The 23,486-nt window shown below is 37.1% G+C and overlaps 1 protein-coding gene across 1 annotated transcript in view; it reads right to left on the reverse strand.

Moving 5' to 3' along the window:
* Positions 1 to 4,819: 4,819 nt before the first annotated feature.
* dcbld1 (discoidin, CUB and LCCL domain containing 1) overlaps positions 4,820 to 23,486 on the reverse strand; it is a 43,812-nt gene continuing 25,145 nt past the window's right edge. The window contains exons 6-15 of the mRNA XM_088625826.1: positions 22,342 to 22,475; positions 18,833 to 18,873; positions 15,278 to 15,478; positions 10,928 to 11,049; positions 10,297 to 10,444; positions 9,664 to 9,765; positions 9,486 to 9,570; positions 8,124 to 8,173; positions 7,255 to 7,374; positions 4,820 to 6,789 (exon numbers count right to left, since the gene is read on the reverse strand). Coding sequence (XP_088481952.1) covers positions 6,293 to 6,789; positions 7,255 to 7,374; positions 8,124 to 8,173; positions 9,486 to 9,570; positions 9,664 to 9,765; positions 10,297 to 10,444; positions 10,928 to 11,049; positions 15,278 to 15,478; positions 18,833 to 18,873; positions 22,342 to 22,475 — 1,500 coding nt within the window. The 3' untranslated portion in view covers positions 4,820 to 6,292. The remainder of the gene's footprint in view (positions 6,790 to 7,254; positions 7,375 to 8,123; positions 8,174 to 9,485; positions 9,571 to 9,663; positions 9,766 to 10,296; positions 10,445 to 10,927; positions 11,050 to 15,277; positions 15,479 to 18,832; positions 18,874 to 22,341; positions 22,476 to 23,486) is intronic.

The following is a 23,486-nucleotide window of genomic DNA, read 5'->3' on the forward strand; positions in this document are numbered from 1 at the left end:
TCCATCACTTAATGGCTCTCACAGTGCTGTTGGTAAATTTTTTAAAAATTGTATAATATCAAGTGCTGTAAATGTTTTAAACAATGCCAAACGGGCATTTTGAAAGGTACAGCTAATGACTCTCTTTCTCGGTCTTGTCATTGTTATCATTTGTTCACTCTAGGGCCACATTTATCTGCATCGCCCTTTAGGCATGGTGCTCTGAAAACAGCTTTAAATAGAGCCTGTAGAGTGTCCTCCCACTCCACCACCGGGATAGAACAGTGGAAGGGCATTTACAGAAACTGAACTCACACGCCGGATCTCCCCATTAGATTATTGAAAAACGCAGAATGACCCATTACAGACTGCACAACGTATACAGTAGTCTGTTTTGAATTACCAGAACATAGTGGAACTGTTTTACATAGTAGTTACAGTGCTTTTGTTATCCACAGACAGGCGTGCATTGGGTTTCTTATTTTTATTTTGTTTTGACTGTTACAATAAATAATTCTCCACATGCATTGCTGAAGTCAAAACCCAGTGCTTTATGCATCTTTATGGCGGAGTTTTCTGATTTGCTTTCCACGGTTGCTGTGTGTCTACTCAAAATAACGTGCATTCCGGGTCTCTCTGAATGCAGTCTGTGAAATAATAGTAGTATAAAGCTGTGTAATCTTGCAGTTTCTGGAGGGCAGTAATTAGCAATGGTCCCTGGTCGTGGCTTGATACCTTTATTTTTAAACAAGAAAAAAAATTGAATCTTTACCATCCACACAGTTTACTGCTGAATATGGATTTGGGTTGTAGTTGAGTTGTCATTGCATACGATTTTAATTAGAAATTCAATAAACCAACATCTCTGCCATTCACTAGCTTACAGAATTTTATCAGAGGAGATACTCCAGGAGACTTTAAAAGAAGTGTGATGGAGTAATTTATTCAGAAATGTGAACACTTAACTGAAAGTACATTTTTATAGTGGTTAATACGGTCCTTATAACACATGTGATTTAACTGTAAAATGGCTCCAACCTTTCTTATATAACAAATGTGATTTATTTAACTGTAAGATGGCTCCAACCTTTATTATATCTGGTGTAGACCAGGCAGATGTGCTTTCTTAAGTGAAAAGACGAAGTCCGTAAACCACAATAACTAGCACTGATACTTAGCAATAATATTTGGGAACTTGAATAAGTCTATGCAGACATGCTTAGTCCCTTGTAAATGGTTTCAGAACATTGTATTTTACTCTCAAAACAAAGGGGAAATTATGCAAGATGTTAAAAAAACTTCTGAATAATGTGTTGTTTATACCATGTATTGGGTAACCAGAGCCTGAGACCAAGCTCGTCACATGTGAGTGCTGTCAGCCAAGTACACACACAGGCTGAAAAATTCAGGTTTTAGAAGTTTGCGTCCAAAAAAAGTGATAGACATCCCGTCTTTTGCTGTAGAAATTAATATTTCCATGTTAACACATTGCAAAGATTGAGGGAGTCACCTTTGATCTCATTGTTTTCAGTGAAGCCAATTTGTTTTCATTCAGCAACAGACTTTGCAATGAAATGGTGTGAATTTATTTCATGTGACAAATGACACAGGAAAAGGAAGCCTAGGTCAAATATGAATCCTTCCCTGTAGACTACACTGTGCATTAACCTTTCAAATCCTGGAGTTGTTAATTGGCCACTAGGTGTCTCCCCTTGTCCTGTGGTATGTGCTGTATGAAAGCAAACGACCATAGTCTCTAATAGGATGATTTTTAGGGGGGGAAAGTATTAATTCGTTGGAAAATATGATAATATGTTTACAATATGTTCTTAATTTTAATTATATTTTTGTAAAACTTTTTTTAAAATCTTAGTTCCCACAAATCTCATACCATTGGAAGATCAGTTGACTTAATGCTACACATAACTAGATTAACTTAAACTAAACATAACTGTTGTAATACAGTTCTTTTTCTTGCAGCTGTGCCTATACTGTATTGAACAATACAATACAAGAGGGTATCTACTGTGAAAATCACATGACAGCAGCATGTGTGGCCACCAACGGAAAATGCGGGCTGTATATTTATAGATATAGTAGTTCAGGTGGGTAGCTGCGTAAGCATGTGTAGGCTGCAAAGGAACAAGTAATAGGTTTATTCCATGCTGAAATTTGGAATAAACCTATTACTTGTTCCTTATTTATAGATATATATGTATATTGCAGATGCTATCTTGTGGGATTCTGTCTCATTCCTCCCCTGTACTCCAAGAGCCGTATATGCTTGAACCCATAGAATCGGGTTCACATTTTAAGAGTAGGGCAACCAACAGATAACCATTACATTCACAAGTAGCAAAAAAAGCTGTTACATGAGGCTTTATGTAGATATGAATTATCCAGCTGAGATGTCAGGATTAGGCCACAGGGCAGTCAATGATGACTCAGGATCGATGTAACACCCTGCAGTCAGCTTGTCTCCAATCACTTTTTTCCCCACCTGTCCATAATCTCTATTCTTCTTTTTTTCCTAAGAACATGTGCTAGGTTTCTTTTCATGCTCTGTTTTTAAGATTTTTTACAGCATGATACTCCGCATGGTGCAAGTTCTTTTTCCAGGCTGTAAATTGTACCTGAATACATTAAAAGATGTTTAATAATGTTTTCATATCACATTGTTTACCTACATGGTTCAGTTCTAGAAAGTAAATTTAATTACTGGGTGGGAGATTAAGGATATTAATTCTCTGAAGCTTTTGGATTAATTTATTAATCTTGAGATAGGTCAGGTTTTGAATTTGAATTCTGAAAGGTATTGGCAAAAAATTCCATCAAATTCTCATAATTGCTGTTGCACAAAACATTGCCAAAAATATTTAGTATATTCAAGTTAAATTCCAATTACAGTATTCCAATTGACAGTAACTCACCAGGTTTAGTTTTAAGGTTTCCTAGCCGTGACCATTGGCAGCTACAGTCAAGTAATTCTAATAATTTTATCAGGTTTAGCATTAACACATCTTATGATTATGAATTAGTGTCAGTGAAGACAAGCAGAACAGAGAAGAAATCTGTAATGCAGTCACGGGTTTAGTCTCTTAGACCTGTTATATTGCTTCATGATACTAAATGACAATTCTGTTGCTCAGTAAATGCTGCCAAGTAGAATTGGAGCAGATATGCTCTGTTAACACAGATGTAATACAGTGGCCACATCACTTGCTCAGTTCCAGGACTGTTCCTCTGTACAGTGTGCAATGTGGCAGTAAGGAGAAGTGAACACCAGAGGGCAGTAAGAACTGCAGGCCCACACATGGGACCAATTACTACAAGCATGTTGAAACCCCAATAAAATGATCCGATCCAGGAATAAAAATGGTAAATAGAGAACAAAGCAGTGAAGCACTTATTCATGCTTTTCCTGGTTTTTCCATTACTTCATTATCTTTCTTATAGGGGTTTATAATCGGTGGACAGGGGTTAATTAGATGTGTCAAAGTAAAAAAGCTACATTGTCCAGTTCAAACATATTCTTTCTAAATAAGAACACAAGGAAACAATTCAATTTGCAGAACCAGCTTTAGACCGTTAAAGAAAACATATTCTAATTATTTGATTTACAACAAGGCACAATGTTTCTCAAGACTGAAAAGGCTTTCCATGTCGGAGAATAATTTTCTGTCTTTATGAAATTACACAATGATGTAATCAACCTAAGTTCTTTAATGCCAGTCTGTAGAATTTAAAATCATTTAAGCTTAAGCTTATGCTACAAAGACCTAAAAAACTCTTATTTACTGCTTCCACATGTTACTACATATTACTGCCAACTGCTTTTAGAGGTGTTATCCAAATTAGATCTTAATATTAATAAATATGAATGCTTAATTATACAATAAATCTAAGTTTGAAAAGAAGTATTGAGCTATACTGGAAACTACTGTCATTAAATATATTTAGAGAATGCTGATCTTCCTAATCTTCATATATATATATATTCAAATATCAAGAGTATAGCCTTTAATGAAATGGTTAACACTAATTGGCAACAGATTATACTGCTCAAGAAAAAATGAAGGACTAGTTATTAGGTTATGAAAGAGGTGTATGTCTATTTACTGACTCTTTTTATAAGCCTCAAGTCTGTAAGAACAGAAGAGCAAAATTAGATAAAGGAGAGGGCTGGTGAGTTGTTCTCAAATCTTCTGACACCAGTTTTGAACCACAACAGCACTGTTTCCTTGACTTTTCTTTTGAAGAGTCAGTGTGGGAATGAAGGACGGCAAGTTGTAATACCGTGTGATCTTTCACACTTCCAAGCAAAAAGCTGGAGGATGCCAGAATGTGTTGCTCAACATGCAAGTGCTAACACAGAAGAAACCCCTCCGCACTCCACCTGGTTTAACTCACTTTTTTCAACCGCAGGTTACTGCAATAACCGTTTCATTTTCAAGGTTGTTATCAACCTACATTACAATCCCTGTACCTGAAAGCAAATTCAAACATAAGCACAAGTCCACTTTAAAGTATTGTTGGGTGTCTAACAGAGCAGCTAGGGTATTATATTGGTCATAAGCTGGGAATCAGTGACTCACTGCAGGACTCGAGATGTGTCAAGCTGCTCTTCTGCTGACACACGTTTGCCACATTCCTGCTATACTGTAAAGAGACTTAACTGAAGCTACATGACTTTGTGCTCCACAGCTGAATGGAACTGGAGAGAGCAGTTTCACAGCTGGAATTTCTGAACTCGAAACACCCTGACTCACAAACTTTGCACTCAAAGGTGCACCTGTACAGAGCCATCTTGCCTCAAAGCCAAATAAACATTTTTCATGCATTTACAATTCCAAAACTGCAAGCACAGACTTTACTTCCATCGGTTTATTTAAAGCCTGTGTACTTTACAGCTTACAGACATGAATGAAAACTGCATCTGATTTGTTTCTGCAGGCAATACAGATACATACAGTCCCCCACTCCCCAAAGTATTTCACAGAAATTATATATGTAATTAGTCCATTCATGAAGCTTGTCACTTAAGCACAGAAGCACCAAAAATAACTTGTGTTTCACATGACAATAGCTTAGGACAATGCACAATTATGTTACTACTGTATATATACAAAAAGTATTTTAAAACATTAAAAATGGAACTTTCAATTTGTTTAAAGAGTACCATTTCAATCTTTATTTTTCTATAACTCTCCTTAAAAAGGAAACATCAAGATTTCTGTACTTCTGCAGTAGGTTCGTTTGAACCAATATTAATATTTTTGTGCCAATTAGGTAGTCTAGTTATCTGGCACTTTTACTGTAAATTTAATGATACTGGTGCCTCCCCAATCTTTAGACTCCAGCTCTGAGGTAGCACCGCCTCTATTTAGGAGGCATCTTTTAGACCATCTGTTATGCCACAACTACAGATTTTTTTAAACAATATTTGGTAGAAGCTGCTTTGCAGCCAATGCACGGAAACCTGATAAAGCCCTCATTTTCTGACACTGCCAAATTTTTGATAAGCCTCCCAAACACTCATTATAGCTAAGAACAAATCCTCATTTACAATGTGGAACTGTTCATAAGAACCGTCTTCTCCTCAGCTAGTTAATATTATTACCGAAGCAGGCATACCTAAACAAGCTAAACAGAAAACATGGGAACCCTTTTACTTTTATATAACTGCATCATGATGTTGTTTGCTTCCAGAGAATCCACACACCCTTCTGCAACAATTCGCTCTCTGTTAGTTGGTTGGCATAAAAACATAAATCCTTATTTTAAAATAGACAAGAAAGTTGTTTTTTAAGTTTTAAAAGTCTTACATTTACATAAGTTTTCAAAGTCAAAACTGGCCAATTATGTCTGTCCAGTGTTGTGCTCAAAAGACAATTTAAAAGAACAGAGATCCTAATCATATAATGATTAAGAAACTGTAACTCCATACATAACATAACTCCATTATGCCCTGCGCACTTCAAAATGCCTTCACATTATCAATCAAAGATATATGGTAACTACTGAGCTAATGTCAAGATTATGCAAAGAGCAAACAAGAATGAAGCATACAGTACAGCTTATGAGATGCAAAAAGAAAATCATGCTTCCAGTGCAGACACCTTAGAAACTATTTTTGCCCCAAAGCTGAATCACATTTCAGACAGCAAACATACCGATTCAAATGCATTTTCATTTTAATTTCAGAAGGAGTCAATAAATTATTTGAGGAGTTTTTATAAATGTTTTTATAAAGATTCAGTTCAACAAATAAATAACGCAGGAGACCAGCCAGGTGACATTGTCCAGGGTCAGCTCACGGTGGTAGGGCTCTTGCCAGTTTCAAGCAGTCTCTTGGTATAGAGTAGTTTTCAGTCATGGAGGACGTTACTTGTGGTCTCTGATAGTCTGTTCCAGCAACATTCTGTTTCGGTTTGTCATACAGTCCTTTTCCATTTTGCAGTCTTTCTGCTCTGATCTGTGGTGTCTGGTAGTCTCCAGCTAAGCTGTATTCTTTCCTGTAAGTACTGCAATCATTTGTCTTGAAGGAAGGATTCTTATTCAAAGCTGGCACATTGTAGCCCACTTCTTGTGTGAAGCCTTCCTTCCTTAAGTTGTGTCTTTCTATTATAGGAGTGGCGTATTCCGGTTCCTGATTTGTCAGGGGCAGTGCATACGGATTGGCTGTGTGCAGGTAGTCATAGTGTGTCCCAGCTTCTTGTAATTCCTCCTTGGCATCTGTGTCGATAGGCTTGAATGTAGAGCCTTTCCTTGTCACTGTCCCTGTTCCAATCATAAGGGGCTGGTGGTAATCTTTAATAAAAAGAAAACAAAGGTATTTTCCCCCAATCGACAGCTCACGGTCTTATGGCAATAACAATGCTGGATTCTGACATTGTGGATTCTGACATTAGGGGACACAGACTAATACACCAACTTCTACTAGACTGCCTGACTCTAAGAAGGTTTCATTTGTATACCTTTTTTGTACAAAGATTAACACCCATTTTTATTGTCATATCTATATACAGTATTTCTAAAACACCCAGGGAGAGGAAACATAATTCAATTATAAAAGTTAAGTATAAGCGAGCATAAGCAAGCATAAGCCTAGTGATTTTTGTTTGTCCCATATGTGAAACATTCCTAAATTAAGGTCAGGTGAAAACTAATGTTGGTTAGATATTATAAACAGGTTTGAAGAGTTTTATGGGAGCATGTGTGACCTGGGGGAGAATTCTGCACTGGGAAAACACTGTGTAACTACGTGCTCTTTACCCGCCATGCTACTGGTGACCAGGTCCAATTTCTGCATTGGGTCTTTCTCAGAGCTGTAGCTGAAGGTGAACTCTGTAGACTGGTGCCTTGCAAATGGCTGTTTTATCTGTTTCCAGCAACCTGATGTGACACAAAATAAAATGCAAAGAGACCGATTTATTTATTTGTATACAACAGAAGCTTATCGACCTAAGAAATAATAACATAAAAATGCCATTTTACTGTTTCCAAATATTTCTGAATTTGTGCCTGAGGACCTGCAGGTCTGGTCTCTTCTTGTTAACACGTGTCTGCCCCAGTGGCATGCACAGACCTGAACTGCTTTCTGTGTTGTACTGTTGTTACCATTTTCCCACACTCACACTTTCTCACACCATTTCATAATGCCACATTAAAACCACCAAACAGATTCAATTACTCAAGGTTTACCTTGTGGGCAAACTGCCCATGAGAAAATAAGACTTGATTTTCACTGTGGACAAACGATAAGTAATCTTCCCTTCTAAAGTAATTTATTTCCAATACACTTGCAATTATTGTTTTGCACAACGTTTTCTACACTCCTGCTATTCACACAGCAAATATTTCCACAGAATAAGGTTCAGTTTGTAGGCAAATTTCTCGTTTTTTTTACATACACAATCTCCACACAATTATATAAACTAGAGGATTCATAAATGTTATGCAACACAGGCTGAAGCTGTGCAATATCCAAAAAAGACACAAGATAAACCTGTACCCCGCAAATAGTAATATTGCATAGTCTGAGATTTTGACAAACCTGTGAAAATGGAACTTCTGTGCCTTTCTTGGTGAATTCTTAAATGATTTTCAAAAAGCCACTTAAGGTTAGAAAAATCTTTACTGACCTGATTTCTGAGCATCAGATGAACCGTATGTGTTTTCTGTTGTCTTCTTTCTACAAGAAAATGACAAATGCAATTATGAGTAGCAAAGACAACAGTCCTCTATCTGAACACAACCACATCCTGGGTTTATCACAGGACGTCAGGGCCCATTGTCTCTGCACCACAACAGCCACTTGTGGCTTTGTACAGTGACTCTACATCATTAATTACTATTTCTCTCTCACTGGTGGCAACAGCAGCTGGCAAATTTCCTAACAGTGACCCTTAACCCCTTCTATCTCTACATTCCCCTGCACAAAGGAAACACATATTAATGGATAGATATGAGGGGTAAAACAATGCAGCCAGCGTCCATAAATCCTCACTTTGGCAGGCCGTCCCTTGCTTTTTTCCCCCAAATAAAATGTTTGGCATATGTGAATCAGGGCTCTTAGTTTACTCTGGACAAACACAAAGAAAACCAGGTCTCCTAATGACTGGCTGTGACAGAACTGCTCTAATAATCTGAACAGACACAGACAACAGCCAAAGAGTCATTCACTGATAACAAATCCTGGTTTGTCTGGTTGGTCATTTGCCCCTGCTGATAACCAGCACACTCTCCTTCACACAGCTATGGAAAGGAAGTGAGGGAGGCAACTGCTTCGTGTCTGGAAGGCCTGGTGCCACAAGAAAGTCAGACAATTGCTTCCCACATCTAACCTAACCTTACCTTTTATTAATAATAATATTCACTCTTTACATTTATATAAACTTTTAACCCCCAGAGGATCCCCAAGCACTTTATATATTGGACCACATAGGGAACCCATCTCATCCATCTCTCAAGTGTGATATCCTTCCTACTGTGAACCACGGCAGCCATTATGCACTAGCAGCTGATCAGGTCAGGACATGAGAAACTTCCAAATTGGTTACCTTCAATGGGTGGGCCAGTTTATGCAAGCCCTGACTGTGACATACCGTACAGATCCCTGCAGCAGTTTAAGAAAAGTGCCCACTTCAAAACCTGAGTGACCTGAAGCAAATTGATTCCTGAATTATCATTTGTTCCAGGGTACATAAAGCTGGATAAAAGATGTATTTAATCCTGAATTCCACAGATTCTAAAGAAAATTTAATAAACTGCATTTTCATAATGTTTTTCATCTCAGGGGATCCCAGACACTTTGCATAGTGTACAGGAAAGGACTAACTACACCCACCAATCATACTTTTAATGCAAGTACGAATTAAGTGAAAAGATAATACGACTCTTTATGAAATTGCATCACTTATTCCTGTAACTATGGTTTATAACTTTTTAAGACCATGTTTGGTGTAAGTACAGAGAATTATGAAAAGTATTAAACATTTACTTACTTCTGCACCATCTTGCAAACATAAATTCCAACAACCAGTAAAACCAATATCGCAAGAGTCGGGACAATAATTACAGCCAGTTTCACTAAAAAAGAACAAAAATAAGTCTCATTTAGTATGTTTGATGGGCTTTAATATGAAATTCTGTAACACCGTCACTGGCCTGCACCGTTCTCACCGAGGTCAGGTTGTGAGGCAACTGGTTCTGTGATTTCATCCTCCCCTACAGACTTTGAATTCGGCTTTACATGATCTGGTTTCAGCTCAGTTGAATTGTTTGCTGTTGGGGAAAAAACAGACAGAAAACTCAATTAAAAAGGTGTTACCCTTATCACTGTCGCAACAACTCTTGAAAACTACTATTTTGTACTACATGCACTGTATATTTCAAATCTCAATGTGATTAAGATAGACCTAGCGTTGAGGTCAACAATCAACAAACGAATTGAAATGTATCTTTGCGGGACAACATAACAGTATATACTCTTCCCTCCTAAATTAGCAGAATGTAGTAGAAGTAACAGGTCTTTACGGTTTACAGCAAACAGCCCTACTGCATATGTTTGTTGACACCACACATACGTGACCTAATGCAGGATTAGGAACATGGTCAGTACTAGAGGTTAACCCAAGGGCACCGACAGCCTTTATATCTTTTCACATAGCAGAGCCCTGCATTTGCACCCGCTGCCGACTTTGCTTAGCTTGCTTTAAAACAATAAAACAACATTCAGGAGTTTGGGCTTTTCAGCATAATAATCTCAAACTTCATCACCAGTGTTCTGCCCATACACAATGTGCCTCTGCTCACCTCGTATGTACTGGCACCCAAGCAACTGGATCTTCATGGCTATCCTCTGGTGCCACGTCTGAGGAACAATGCGGATGAAGCGTGCCACTATAGGGGGGAGGAAATTATTGCGCGATTGGTACCAGTAGTCCAGGTTTCCTTCAAATATCTGCAGATAAATGGAAAAGATTTAATTAAATTTTAAAAAAGGCGTGAAGCTATATGCTTACTTCTGGGTGAAATTGTACAGCTACATTTGTACAAAAAATAAAATCTACATAAAGCAACATGTCTTTTTAAACAACGTCCTGCTGCTTATGACCATAAGCTCAGCATCGCTGATTTGATCAAGTGAAAAAAAAAACATTTTGTATTTTCAAAAACGTGTTGGATGAAAAAGTAAGCTGTCCAATTTTCTTGGTGCAAAAATGAATAGTAACACTGGATTGTTGCTTTCTGTACACACAGTGTTCGCTCAATCACAGTGTTTCTACTGCCTATACAAGGGATGTCCGGTATTCTTGTCAAACTCTTCCGAAGTATTACAATATTTTTAGAACTGGAACAGATGAATGGTTCGGGCTACGAAAAGCAAGGCAGAGGGTTTTTTTAAGACCCCAGGCACAAGTACTAGGTGGTGATGATATCTAACCATATCTTCAGAGCTGCTGTTCCGTGTGTAGGTCTTCCACTTATTTTTTTCTTTGTGCTCAACTGTGTAACTTTGAACATAAAAGTCGAGATCGGAAACTGTAGATCCTGCGGTTATTATTCCTGCAAAGAAAAACAAACAAAAATTACTGAAGGACAAAACAACTCAAATAAAAATAAAAAATAATGATACAACTCCTTACTAATTAAAGTTATTCTTATACTGAACACCGGCTGTCAATCCTCTGCTATTAGAATATAATAAAATCATCCATCAAATCCAATATCAAGACTTTCAACATTCCACTTGATCCTTGACACTTCTGCTATTTATCGAGCTACTTCTTAAATCCACTTACAGTGATTAGGGGTTTGGCTTTGAGGCACTTTACAGCAACCTAAAGTTTCCTCAGCAAACTTGACTGCTTTTGGCCTCTCTCTGTTAACATGTACACAATTTCCATTTTTGTTTTAAAACTACTCATTTTAGGTTAATATATTTTAAATCAATTTTATATGGAGACTCCCTTTTAAAATGTCCATTTCGTATCTTTTTAACAATCTGAACATTTTTCATTCTTCATATAACATCTAAAACAAACCCTTCAAGCTGTCCCTTTCATTGTGAAGACTATGGCCAATGGACTTCTGTTTTTTCTCATGTTCCTATATTATTGTAGCCCTACACAGTACTGAATTTAAATTTCAGTAAGAGAGGAACACTGGTGCTCTGATAAGATTTTCTTTTGGAACTTGGAAATTAGAAGAGGAAAGAGTCTGAAGCTGCCACAAACCCTGTAACGTGACGTGCTGAGCTGTCGCTCCAGTAAAACGGGAAATACCTGCGGCAAATCAGTACTCTGAATCTGCAACTATGTGCATTTTTGTGGCACAAATACTTGTGGTGTTCATCCCATTTAAGACAGTAAGAACAACCAAAAGCAAAGCTAGCTTTACTCAAAACCAGCATTACAACATTTATGAAGAAACTGAAACCACAGCATTCACTGCATCAATACATCAGTTTCAATGGTATAATATAGGACTAACAGGACATTTCATTAACATTTTGGACATTTTCAGGAATGGAAATGTCCAAATACATTTCTCTTTCTCAAAATGACTTACAGTACTCCTCAGTTAAAACCCATCCTTCATATTTTAATATTTCTTCACTCAATAAATAATTTGAGAGTAAAAATTGATTGAAATACATAATTAAGGTAAATTAGAGATAATTTAATGTTCTAGGTTAAATGTAAAGGTTATTTAACATGGAAAAATCACCTCAAACAGGTTCTATATTTGTATAAATCAGCCATCAGACATATCACTCTGCAACTCACAACTGGCAGCCCACTGAAGCTCAGCAGTTGTGAGCCTGGCCAGTACCTGGATGGGAGACCTCCTTGGTTTCTGCTGGAAGAGGTGTTAGTGGGACCAATAGGAGGGCTCACCCTGCAGTCTGAGTGGATCCTAATACCCCTGTATAGTTTTGGAGACACTACACTATAAAAAAGGCACCATCCTTTGGATACGACATAAAATTTAGGTTCTGACTCTCTGCGGTCATTAAAAATTCCAGGGTGTTTGTCAAAAAGAGTAGGGGTGTTACTCCGGCATCCCGGCTGAATTTCCCCAGGCCTCTAACAATCATGGCCTCCTAACAATCCCCATTTAATGAATTGGCTTCATCAATCTGTTCTCCCCACTGATGGCTGATGTGTGGTGAGCATTCCAGGTGGATGCTGCACATTGGTGGTGGTGGAGGGGAGTCCCCATTATCTGTAAAGCGCTTTGAGTGGAGTGTCCAGAAAAGCGCTATATAAGTGTAAGCAATTATTAATATTATTATTATTATTATTATTACTACTACTATGGCTGCCGTCGCATCATCCAGGCGGGGCTACACGCTGGTTGTGGTGTAGGGGAGTCCCCATTACCTGTAAAGTGCTTTGAGTCGAGTGTCCAGAAAAGCACTATGGAAGTCTAAAGTATTATTATTATTCTAAACATGAAATTCTGACTAAATGCAAACAATGTATGTATGCTATATCATTGCTTTTTATTGTAAGGAATCTTTAATAGATGAAAGCTCAGTCATTATAAGAGAAGTATAATTCAGAACATGTTTACAATATTGTATGATTTATTTTTAGTTGAGTTCACTAGAATTGCACATCATTTGACTCAGGCAAAACAGTGACCTTCCACTGCTGAAAGACAGTATTCTTCAGCTACTTTATTCTTTCCCCTGTTACACAACAACCATTGCATGTCAACAATACTTTCCTCTTACTATCCACATTCCAATCAAAATGATATTCTTCAAGCAGTCAGTGATATAAAGGCACTTATTTGAAACAAAGCTGACATTCTTCATCAGCACAGTGCTTAATGCATAACCAAACAGCATGAAATGAACTAGTTACTCACGGGCATTACGCAACTGATCTTAAAATAATGTCTACTGTATTTTTAAACATCTTTATGCAGGACATTTTCAGTCATGAATGAAACACACAGCACACCATTCTTTTACATTATGTAACCCTCCAAACTCAAATGGGATGCAAATATAAATGCCAAGTTGAAATCTGGGATGACTACTGCAAGAAGATATTTATGCATTTCACTTAACATCTGCAGTCTTCAAGAGCAGAAAGGATAGGAGTCTTACTTTAAGTGTAATTACCCCCCTTGTAAAAATCCAGCATCTATGTTTTTGAGCAGTCATATTTGGACCTCCAAATCCCACTGACCTTTTCTGAAGCACAAAGTGAGGCAAAATGTGTGAAGTAATTAACAACAGTATGTCATAGTTGACACCAAAGAATGGTTAATACATTTCTATCTGTTTTTTTAACTTGGTCTATAAATTACTTTTGTTTCATATAATTGCATTTAACAATATACACTTGACAACTTAAGTAACAATTTAATATGCTGAGTTATTGAATAAATGGTGATATTTATCAAGAAGGAAGCTCACGTAGGATGCAAGTACACACCTATGCTAGAAGTCAAACTAGTTTAGTCATGCATCCAGATAAAGAATCAAAGTAGGTAAAAAGAGGATAGATAAAGGACAAATGCTCAAGGTGAGAAGATTTAATTAACAGAGAACCACGGGGATCTGCACCAGGACCACTTATCTTCCTAATATCGATCAATGAATTAAATTCTGGTACAGTTAGCTACTCAAGGTTGAAGAAAGTACCAAAATAGGTAGATTAGCAAACGCCATAGGAACATCAAATTAAAAAGATTAGGATAAACTTCAAGACTGGACAAAAACAGTTGGAAGATGATACTTAATGCAGACAAGTGCAAGGTTTTGCACGCAGGAAGTAAAAACAAACTACATGAGGCTATTTAAGAAAAAGACTTGACCGTTTATGTTATGTCACTTACACCTTCTAGACAACACAAGCATATATATATAAAAAAAAAACATTCAGCATATATACTGTAGTTAAAGGTATAGAATTTAAATCAAGGGATGCTCCATTAAAATTGTACAATGCACTACTAAGACCTTATGTAGAATCCCACATTTGGTCACCATGTTACAGAAAATATATTCATGAAATCAGAAGGAATGTCATACACTGACAGGCTGAACTGAACCTTTTTAGGCTGAGGAGAGAAGACTATGAGAGGACCTGATACAAGCATTTAAAATACCCAAAGGCATTGACATTGACAAATTCAACCCAGTAGATTTCTTTAGAATAAGCTGTAAAAATGTGCGAGTCAAAGGACAAGTAAAACTGCATTTAAAACTGAGAACAGCATGCCCTCAAAATGATGTTGGAGTATGATGCAAGCTGGCAAGCCATGTTCTTTAGACCAAAAGCCTTTCTTCAACAATAAACTACTATCAAACAGGCTAAACTGGCACAATGGGCTTCTCTTGATTGTAGGAACTTAGTCTTATCAGTGCAGATACTTGATAAGCAAACAGGTTAAATACATAATATTTAATCACCTTACTACCTTCATCTTATGCTGTATTATAAAATGCGCTGTTTGTGCAATCTATCACACACAGTGGACATATGATACCACACTCCCAATATTTAGGGTTAACAAGGACAACTTCATTAGTGCCAATAAACTCCTCCAAACAGTAGTATACCTGCAGGTTCCTAAACAGCACTGGGTACTGATTCTGCCCATCTGGACACAGCACTACAACATCATCAGAAATCCTCCAGAAACTATTTCAGTAAATGTCTGACATCTTTTAAAATTTAATTTTTTTTTAAGTACAAGGCTCTTCTACAAAACTTAACAAAAACAGTATCACAAACTGTTCTCTGGGCGTACCATCACAACACACACTAACCTGTGATTTTCTTTTTCTCTCCCAGGTCAATAACCAGCCATTGGCGACTGTTGTTATGATCAGCTGCCCAGAAACGTCCCTTCTCATCAAAGCTTATGTTGTGTGGAGACCAGTCAGATGGTTTCTTTGTTTCACTGCTCCCCTGCCAGCTGGAACTGGCTGTGACAGATTCTGGTCTCAAATGAGTTTGTGTTTTGCAGTCTGTAAGAAAAATGTAACAATATTTATCATATACAGCATCTGTAAAATACAAACACTTAATTAGAGCACTCATCTTTGATACACTGTTTTCATTACTTCTTTCAAATACTAAATATGAGAAAACAGTTCTAGATGTCCACCTGGCATTGATTAGAGATGTGGAGCTATCTTTTTACTTAATTAGGGGACACATTTTTCCCACAGAAAACACTACTTTTGTTACCTCAAAATGGCAAGAGGTGCCAACAGAAAAAACATCTTGAGAAAAAGACAGTGATTAAAACAGACAGATGTTTTCTATAAAAGTTAACATGAGATGGAAACTATAGCTAAAAATACTGGTACTGGACCTGAAAAGGATTATGTCACTACTATAAAATGATGGACAGTATGTAAGAATTTAAAAGAATAGATTACTTTGCCACAATAATACTGCAGCATCAGCTACAAATTCTCTGTGGATAGCCCTGTTCAGAAGGCCAGGTTAATCAAAGAACATCATTAGAGTGCATGTGATCAATCAAAGCTGTGGACTGCCAGTGTATTTCATTACAAGCTCAATAAGCACTGAAGATGTCTGCAGAGATTGGATTGGGATGGATAAATTGGCAGACAGAAATAACGCCTTCCTTGATTGTGTTCCTCAAATGGAATCTCCTGGGATTTACAGTAGATAAGACAAATGTAGTGTTTCCCACACTTAATATAAACGGACAAGGAATTATTAAATTCATGTGACCCACCTTTGCTTCTGCAATATTTTCAATCAGCTGACATCTTTATCAAAAGCAGCTAACATTTTCTGAATCTTTCTCATTTGTTGAAGGTTTTCTCTAGGCCTATGGTAGGCCTTACTCTACCAAGCTAACAGCAAGCTTCTATTACATTACACCTATACACATTTTGGGAACATTTTTATAAAAAAAGAAAGAAAGCAAGCATCACACATACAGACTAGACATACATTATTAATTTCCCTCACTTCAGTTTTCAACAAAATTAAAACTGTGATAAACTGAATTCTTGGCCAGAGTTATTGTCTTCCAAAAAAGATGGAAGTATAAAAATAGTAACAAAGGTATCATTTTTAAAGCACTGTATAAGCAAACACAATACACAGTGGAAGCAAAGAACAGCAAAATAATTTTGTGAAACCAAGAGAAAGGCTAAATTGTGTATTAGCAGATTAAATTTAAAGATAGATTTTTAGTCTCTAAATGAAAAGGATAATGAGACCCCTAGGTCCTATAAATTTGACTTAGTGCTGATGCAGAACACTATTAGCCAGAACACAAGCTATCAGCCAAACAGGAGCAAGTACTAGTGGAAAAGGAAAGTACTAGTGATTACTTTATAACTTTCTTGCTAATCCATCAAGATGCCATGATTGGTAATATCAAAGCTGCACTTAAATTCAGAAGGAAATGAATATAATGTAACCTGGAGTCAAATGCCATTACCTTGATGAAAGCTGTTTCAGTAAAGTCTCTCTGTCTTAAAACTAACTGTTGACTAGTTTCAAAGGACTATAAAATGAAATTAAGATTGTGCAGCCACCACTGTTTCCTGGCTTTTTTAATGAAAATGGAAACAGGATTGGCAACAACAGCCATTATGTTTAAGCCTGGAGACAAGACCAGTTGGCATTAGTGATAAATGTAGAAGGAAATGGAAAGCTGTCTTTAAATAGAAGTGTAGTTAGAGGGTGAAAGACACGGGTAATAGTTTTTACTGATGTTTATGCTTCCAATGTAATTTAGTAGTTATATTATCTATCAACCATCAACATCAGTAAAATCGGAGAAACACAAACCATTGTGAAGCAGGAAGGGTGAGGTTGTATTGACTGCACGAATCAGGTCAAGAACCAGTCATTAATATCACAATTTGTTGTGAAGGAATTGCACAAATGTGGCAGTTAACTGATGAGTAGAGAAAGGGAAGGCAGAATTATTAGCTGGCTCAAGCACTTTATGGATAGTGAAGAACAGGACTGAATAATTAGTGACTCCTATCATAAGACTGGAAAAGGATGAGGATCTATATCCCTCCTGGGTTCACAGTAGGTCTAGCAAATCAATGTATATGCCTACAGATGGATATAGTGCTTGAATTGGGCAAAGTCAGGTCTATGGAAAGTACCACATTGTTTACTATTAGCTGGAGGTGGTGAGACTGAAGCACAGTAAAAAAGCCTTGTGGTCAGAAATGGTCAAAGGTTCGGAATGCCAACACCACAAAAATGGATGAAGTCGAATGCGTGGCCACTCTTCTGTGTTGGGAAGATGACATAAATGGGCTAAAGCAGAGTTAGCAGCTCTGTCATATCAGACAGAAACCTAGAGGAAAATCCAGAAGATGGACGATAAAAAAATAACTACCAGCATAGGCTGAGTTCCCTAGTGTGAAAAATCAAGCATTCAGAAGCTGCAACATTGGCTTCTGTGAGCATGGAACAGGTTACCCAGCCATGTAGTTAAAGCAGATTCCCTGGCCTCCTTCAAGAAAGATGGATGTGATCCTTGGAAGACTTAGCTACTAACTACAAAATGAGCCAAAATGCCTCTGTTTATTTGTTACCTTTTACTACGTTTTTGGATTCTGCACAGGGAATACATTTGAGACCAGCAGCTAAGCAATGAAAAACCCTGACCAGAAGGTGAACAAAGCACTAAACCAACATTATAATCATACAAGTAATAGGTTTATTCCATGCTGAAAAGAGAAGAAAGAAAACACAACGTTTTGACTGTGCAGCCTTCTTCTTGTTTTCTTTCTTCTCTTTTCAGCATGGAATAAACCTATTACTTGTTCCTTTGCAGCCTACACATGCTAACGCAACTACCCACCTGAACTATTATAATCATATGTTATGCATGATCATACCAACTGGAAATGACAAAAAAAATATCAATACAATTCAAAGGGTATGTCATATAATGAGGTTTTAAAATGCTTGCAATAATTGAAACATGTTGTGATTCTGCATTGTTGTGCAAGCATCTAATGCTTATCCACTGTACACTCAAGAGTGTCCTCTGCTTGTATTCACAGTGCTGTGTCTAAATATGTTATGTGCAAAAATCTTCCTACAGTGTCTAATCTAAGTGCAATAAGTAATTAAATTCTTACTTAATTACTGTATATCTCAAAAACAATTTATCCATAACAGAAAAGGAGGGTAACCAGGGACATTTTAATCCTATTCTGGTAGTACATAGCTTAAGCTATGCAGAAAGAAGTAACGAAGTGAGGATATAACATTAGTTTAAAGGAGCACATACACTGTAAAACACCTCTACAGACATAGAAAAAGAATGTTATGAATATCAGAATGAACAGAACTATCCTTACCTTTTGCAACAAACATGAAAAGTGTATCAGACAGAGACCCACTGAAAGAGAAAAAGAAAAAATCAAGTTGGGGTTAATACAGTAGGTCCCAACGAGTACAATTACAGTGATAAATTACAGTCTCGTCTCTGAGAGAACAATAGTTTTAGTACAGAAGGCAACTCCATCATTGCTTCCTATAGATCCTGTCAGCTATTATCTCTACAATATGGTCTAAAGTTTCCACACCCTTCCTGTTGTGCTTCAGTTCACTTGCATCGTGTAGAAAGAGCATAAAATCAGCCACTGAAGGAATGTGTGACAATAACAATTAAAAACATTTTAGAAGTGGAATATTATCCTTCTCTGCTACAACTAAAACATTAATTTAAGCAGACTAAAAATCACACGCATCCTACTTTTAATTTTAATTCTGCAGAAGGCACTACCAACACTGTAATTTACACTTTAAAGGAATAAGGCAGGGTTGGTTTTCTTTATACAGACAGAAGAGCAATACAGACACAGAAGCATGGCTGCATAAAGATAAGTGAGATTAAAGTAATACTGTAAATTTATTACAAATAAAAATCCTGTTTTCAAATATAGATTCAAAAACTCTTTCTGAAATACTGGTTAGACCACATGAAGCTCAAGTGACATTGGCAACTACTGTATGTTGAAGTGTAAGAGAATTTGTTGTTCATGATTTAAATGTTAAAAATGGGGAAAAATCAGCAATCAGAATACAAAACTGAAATGTGTCTCAACAATACTATCTTGTAGTTAGCTATTCTATTTCAGACATACTATTTTTTCAACACAGTAAATTTAAACCCATGAAATGTCATGGGCTTGTCTGAGCAATAAATTAAGCTATTAAAGTCTTAACTCAGCTTGAAATCACCTTGGGGTGAGAAAATAGCTGCTATATTCCCGAGCTAAAATTCCATTGACACTGCCATTGTAATCCAACTTACAAGCACCAGACTTGTCTGGGCATTGTGTGTCTGTGAGCCACTTCACCACCTGCCCCTCACTTATCCCAATTTAACTCTTTTTTCTAAAAATCAAAATCAAGATCAAAAGTTCAATAGTGAAGCCTTAATAGGTTAAGATTACCCAGGACAATATCCCGATTAGAAAAGTCTGTGCTCCTTTCAAGAATTACTTTTTTGCAGTAACATATTCAGTGCACTCTCAGCGTAGCCTTCAACTGCTTTAGAACATACAGGTCGAGAAATCTTTAGACGCCAATGTATAACCATGTAATAGGGCACTGGGCCACAGTGCGTGGCCAGTACAGCTTGTATGCGCTGTGGTACAGAGTCTACCAGTTTCGGGACTCTGCAGGAGGGATGCAGCACCATTCAAGTCAAACAACTCGCGCCTAGCTGATGGAGGTTAGCATCCTGAAAAATACACCTCCTGGCAGGAAATAAATGTTACAACGTGGAGTGAAGATGATCCCTCACTACCATCAAGTAGTGATTAACTTTGACTTTGCTTTCTAAGGGAATGAGTACATTCAGACCGCACCAGGATAATACATCCTTCAACATTACAGAACCCACAGACCCCTTCAGTGTTAGAATCAAGCACCCCGGGCTTTAGAGTTATGTTGTCAACACATGCACTTGTCCATTTGTCAAAACAAATTAGTCTGACTGGATCACATTTCTCCGCTGCCTGGTTTAATCCATTGCTTGAGCTATTTGCACCACTGGACTTACTGCACTGCCAGTTGTGATGAATGGTTTGTGAACTGAAACCTGACTATGGTATCCTAAACTGAATTAATGCACTGATATCATAGTGCTGAATTATGCTCTTCTTCCCACTACTGTCCTTTGCACTTAATGTCTTTCTAATGCCTTGGAGCTTCATGCTGACATCATAGACACCGCTGCTCACAGAAGGCTCCTGCCAAAAGTCAGAGAAGCTACTGCCAAGAGTGCCCCAACAATCACCCCTCTTTCAAAGTCACTGAATTCTCCTCTTGCACAAACGTGGGCCGTAATTATAGGCAACCAGGCTTGTGCAGCACTAATTACATAACCCTAAGTATGCTAGGATGTTATTTTCTTAATTAGCATGCGTTATACACTCTTCTAGTGTGGAAGTCCTTGCTTTCAATATAGTTTATTAAAATATTGAATACTAAAGTATGAAAGTATTGAATTTATTTGTCCACTTTTTCTATGAAAATGTGGTACTAGATTACTAGATCTTAAACATAAAAAATACATTTTAAGAGAGGCACTACATTGGTATTGCAGCAAATGTCATATTTTGCATTTAGATCAAAACATTCACCTTTTCTCTTGTCTGATCACAAAACATTTTGCCACGTTTATAGGATATTAAGGTTCTTTGCAACATATTTTATACCCTTCTCCTGAGCTGTGTTTTTATACAACTTTATCCCCAAGTTGCTTTGAAATCTCCTTGATTTTTTATTTTGAAATTCACTAACAGACTGAAGGACCTAAAAGAGAGGTTTTTATTCTAAAATACAGAAAAACACTCTTATTTCACACACAGGCCACTCAGTCATTTGTGTGGCTCATTAAGGTAATTAACAGTGAATGCATGGAGTAGGTAGTATATATAAAAAATAATTGCTATTTCAACATTTCATGACGGAGAGGTTTACAGCAACAAAATGTTAAAAGAAACTGTACAAGGGTTTGAATACTTTAGCAAGGCACTGTACTTTTGTGACACCTTTAAAAAAATGTTTGCACAATATTTTTGTGCAATTTCTCACACTCCATTCTATAACCTGTAAAAAAACACAAAAGGAATTCAGTCTCAAAAGCTAACAGATTCTAAATTATGATAAAAAATATGCCTGCGTTGCTAGCGATAATGTATGACATCCACTGAATCTTCTCACTCCATGCTTGTGGCCTCCCATAAATCTTTGTAGCTGCTATTAGTGTGGAACAATGCTTCATTCATTAGCTTGGGTTTAGTCTATTAGTCAAAGAAGTCGCAAATCATTGATAACAGAATATAATAAATGTTCTGAGACCACAGGAGACAGGTGAAGGCCACCTGTGGGAAGGCAGTCATTTATATAAAAAGCAGACAGGTATGTCATAGAATATCAATTGTTCAATAATGCCTTTTGTCCCTGAGCTAGTTATTTTAAAACAATATTTAACCTTTTTGGTTCCTGTAACATTAAGAAAGCTGTACTAAACAATTTGTCTGTAACTGCATTCATAAAATGAATTATCAGTGCTGTATGTATCGGTTGCTATTCTGAGTTTCACTATAGCATGAGATGTCACTGTCTTTAGGCTGGACAGGACAAAAATGCCGGCACAGCGTTAGCTCTGGATTGGACATCACATTTATATATTTAGCCCCCGGGTCTCCCAGACAGAAAAGAGTGGGTATCTAGTTTGTTTTTGGTCTGTCTTGTTGACAATTTAGGACCCAGGTGAAATAGATTCATAGAATGTTCAAAAAGTTAGATGTGTAGAAATGACCTCAAACGGCTTCAGTATATCAATACTTACACTTTAGACTGAATTCCATTGGCCCTGATGCCATCATAGTGACTTAGACCTTTATGCTCCTCGACTGATATCTGGCCTCCCAGCTCATCCAGTATGACTCCCGCATGGACAGCTGCTTTACAAAGGACAGATGTCTGGAAAAAAAACAGTGTATTGCAAAGTGACGCAGGTTAACATTATCACACAATACTACTCTCGTGCATCTTGATTGCCAGCAACTCACCAGTGCTACAGCTGTTATCTCCTGCTTTGATCAGGCAAGGCATTTTCTTTATTGCAGTAGAATGGAAACTATCTTTAAACTGTAATTTTGAAATAATATAGTCTTACTATTTTGTTATTATCTTAGTACACACTGAAGAGACTCTTGTAGCTTCTTGAAAAAAAATATGCCTCAATTAACATTTTTATATGTTTATTCTTGCTTTTAGAAATGCATGAACACAGCAAAGTAGAATCAATTTTCCCCAGATTTTGCTCACACAATTCAAAAGGCTTTTTGTTTTATATGGCTGATACGCCTTCCAAAGTGACTAAGACGCGGGCCCATTTATATAAGCCTACAATCATGCCTTTAAGTAGACCAGTTAAAATGAAGTAAACTGCTGAAGGGCACAACAGTCTTTCACAACACAGGATTTGAGCTCTCAACCTTCCAGTTTTGTCTGAATATCCATCCTTTACTCCACACGGTCTCATCGTTACCTGTTCACGCAGACCACAGCAAGTATATTCAAATCAGAAAAGATTTAGACAGATCAAGAGGTTCCATTTTCAAGCTTGCTTTACAGTAATCTAACATTAGCTTTTATTCTAGTTCAATATGCCTTGATTTTCAGTCTCTTAAATCTAAACGTTTAAAAGATCATATACAACACTCAAAACATAAGTAAACATCATCAGCTTCCACTTTGTTTCCGTTTCTTGAAATCCTCTCTCCTGAACAATGTCTTTTTTACAAATATTCCTATACTTCTATTATTAATGGAAGAGAGACTGGAGCTCTTTTCTTCCATCTTTCAAGGGTTCTTCAAAAAACTAGCAAATTAATCCTGAGCCAATACCAAATAGCTGGTGAGGCAGATGTCTCACATATTGATACCCTCGTATACTGACTATTTAGAAAGTAATTGTTCCTAAATATC

Source organism: Lepisosteus platostomus, chromosome 3 (genome assembly GCF_059453375.1).
Source record: "Lepisosteus platostomus isolate fLepPlt1 chromosome 3, fLepPlt1.hap1, whole genome shotgun sequence".
Taxonomy (NCBI): Eukaryota; Metazoa; Chordata; class Actinopteri; order Semionotiformes; family Lepisosteidae; genus Lepisosteus; species Lepisosteus platostomus.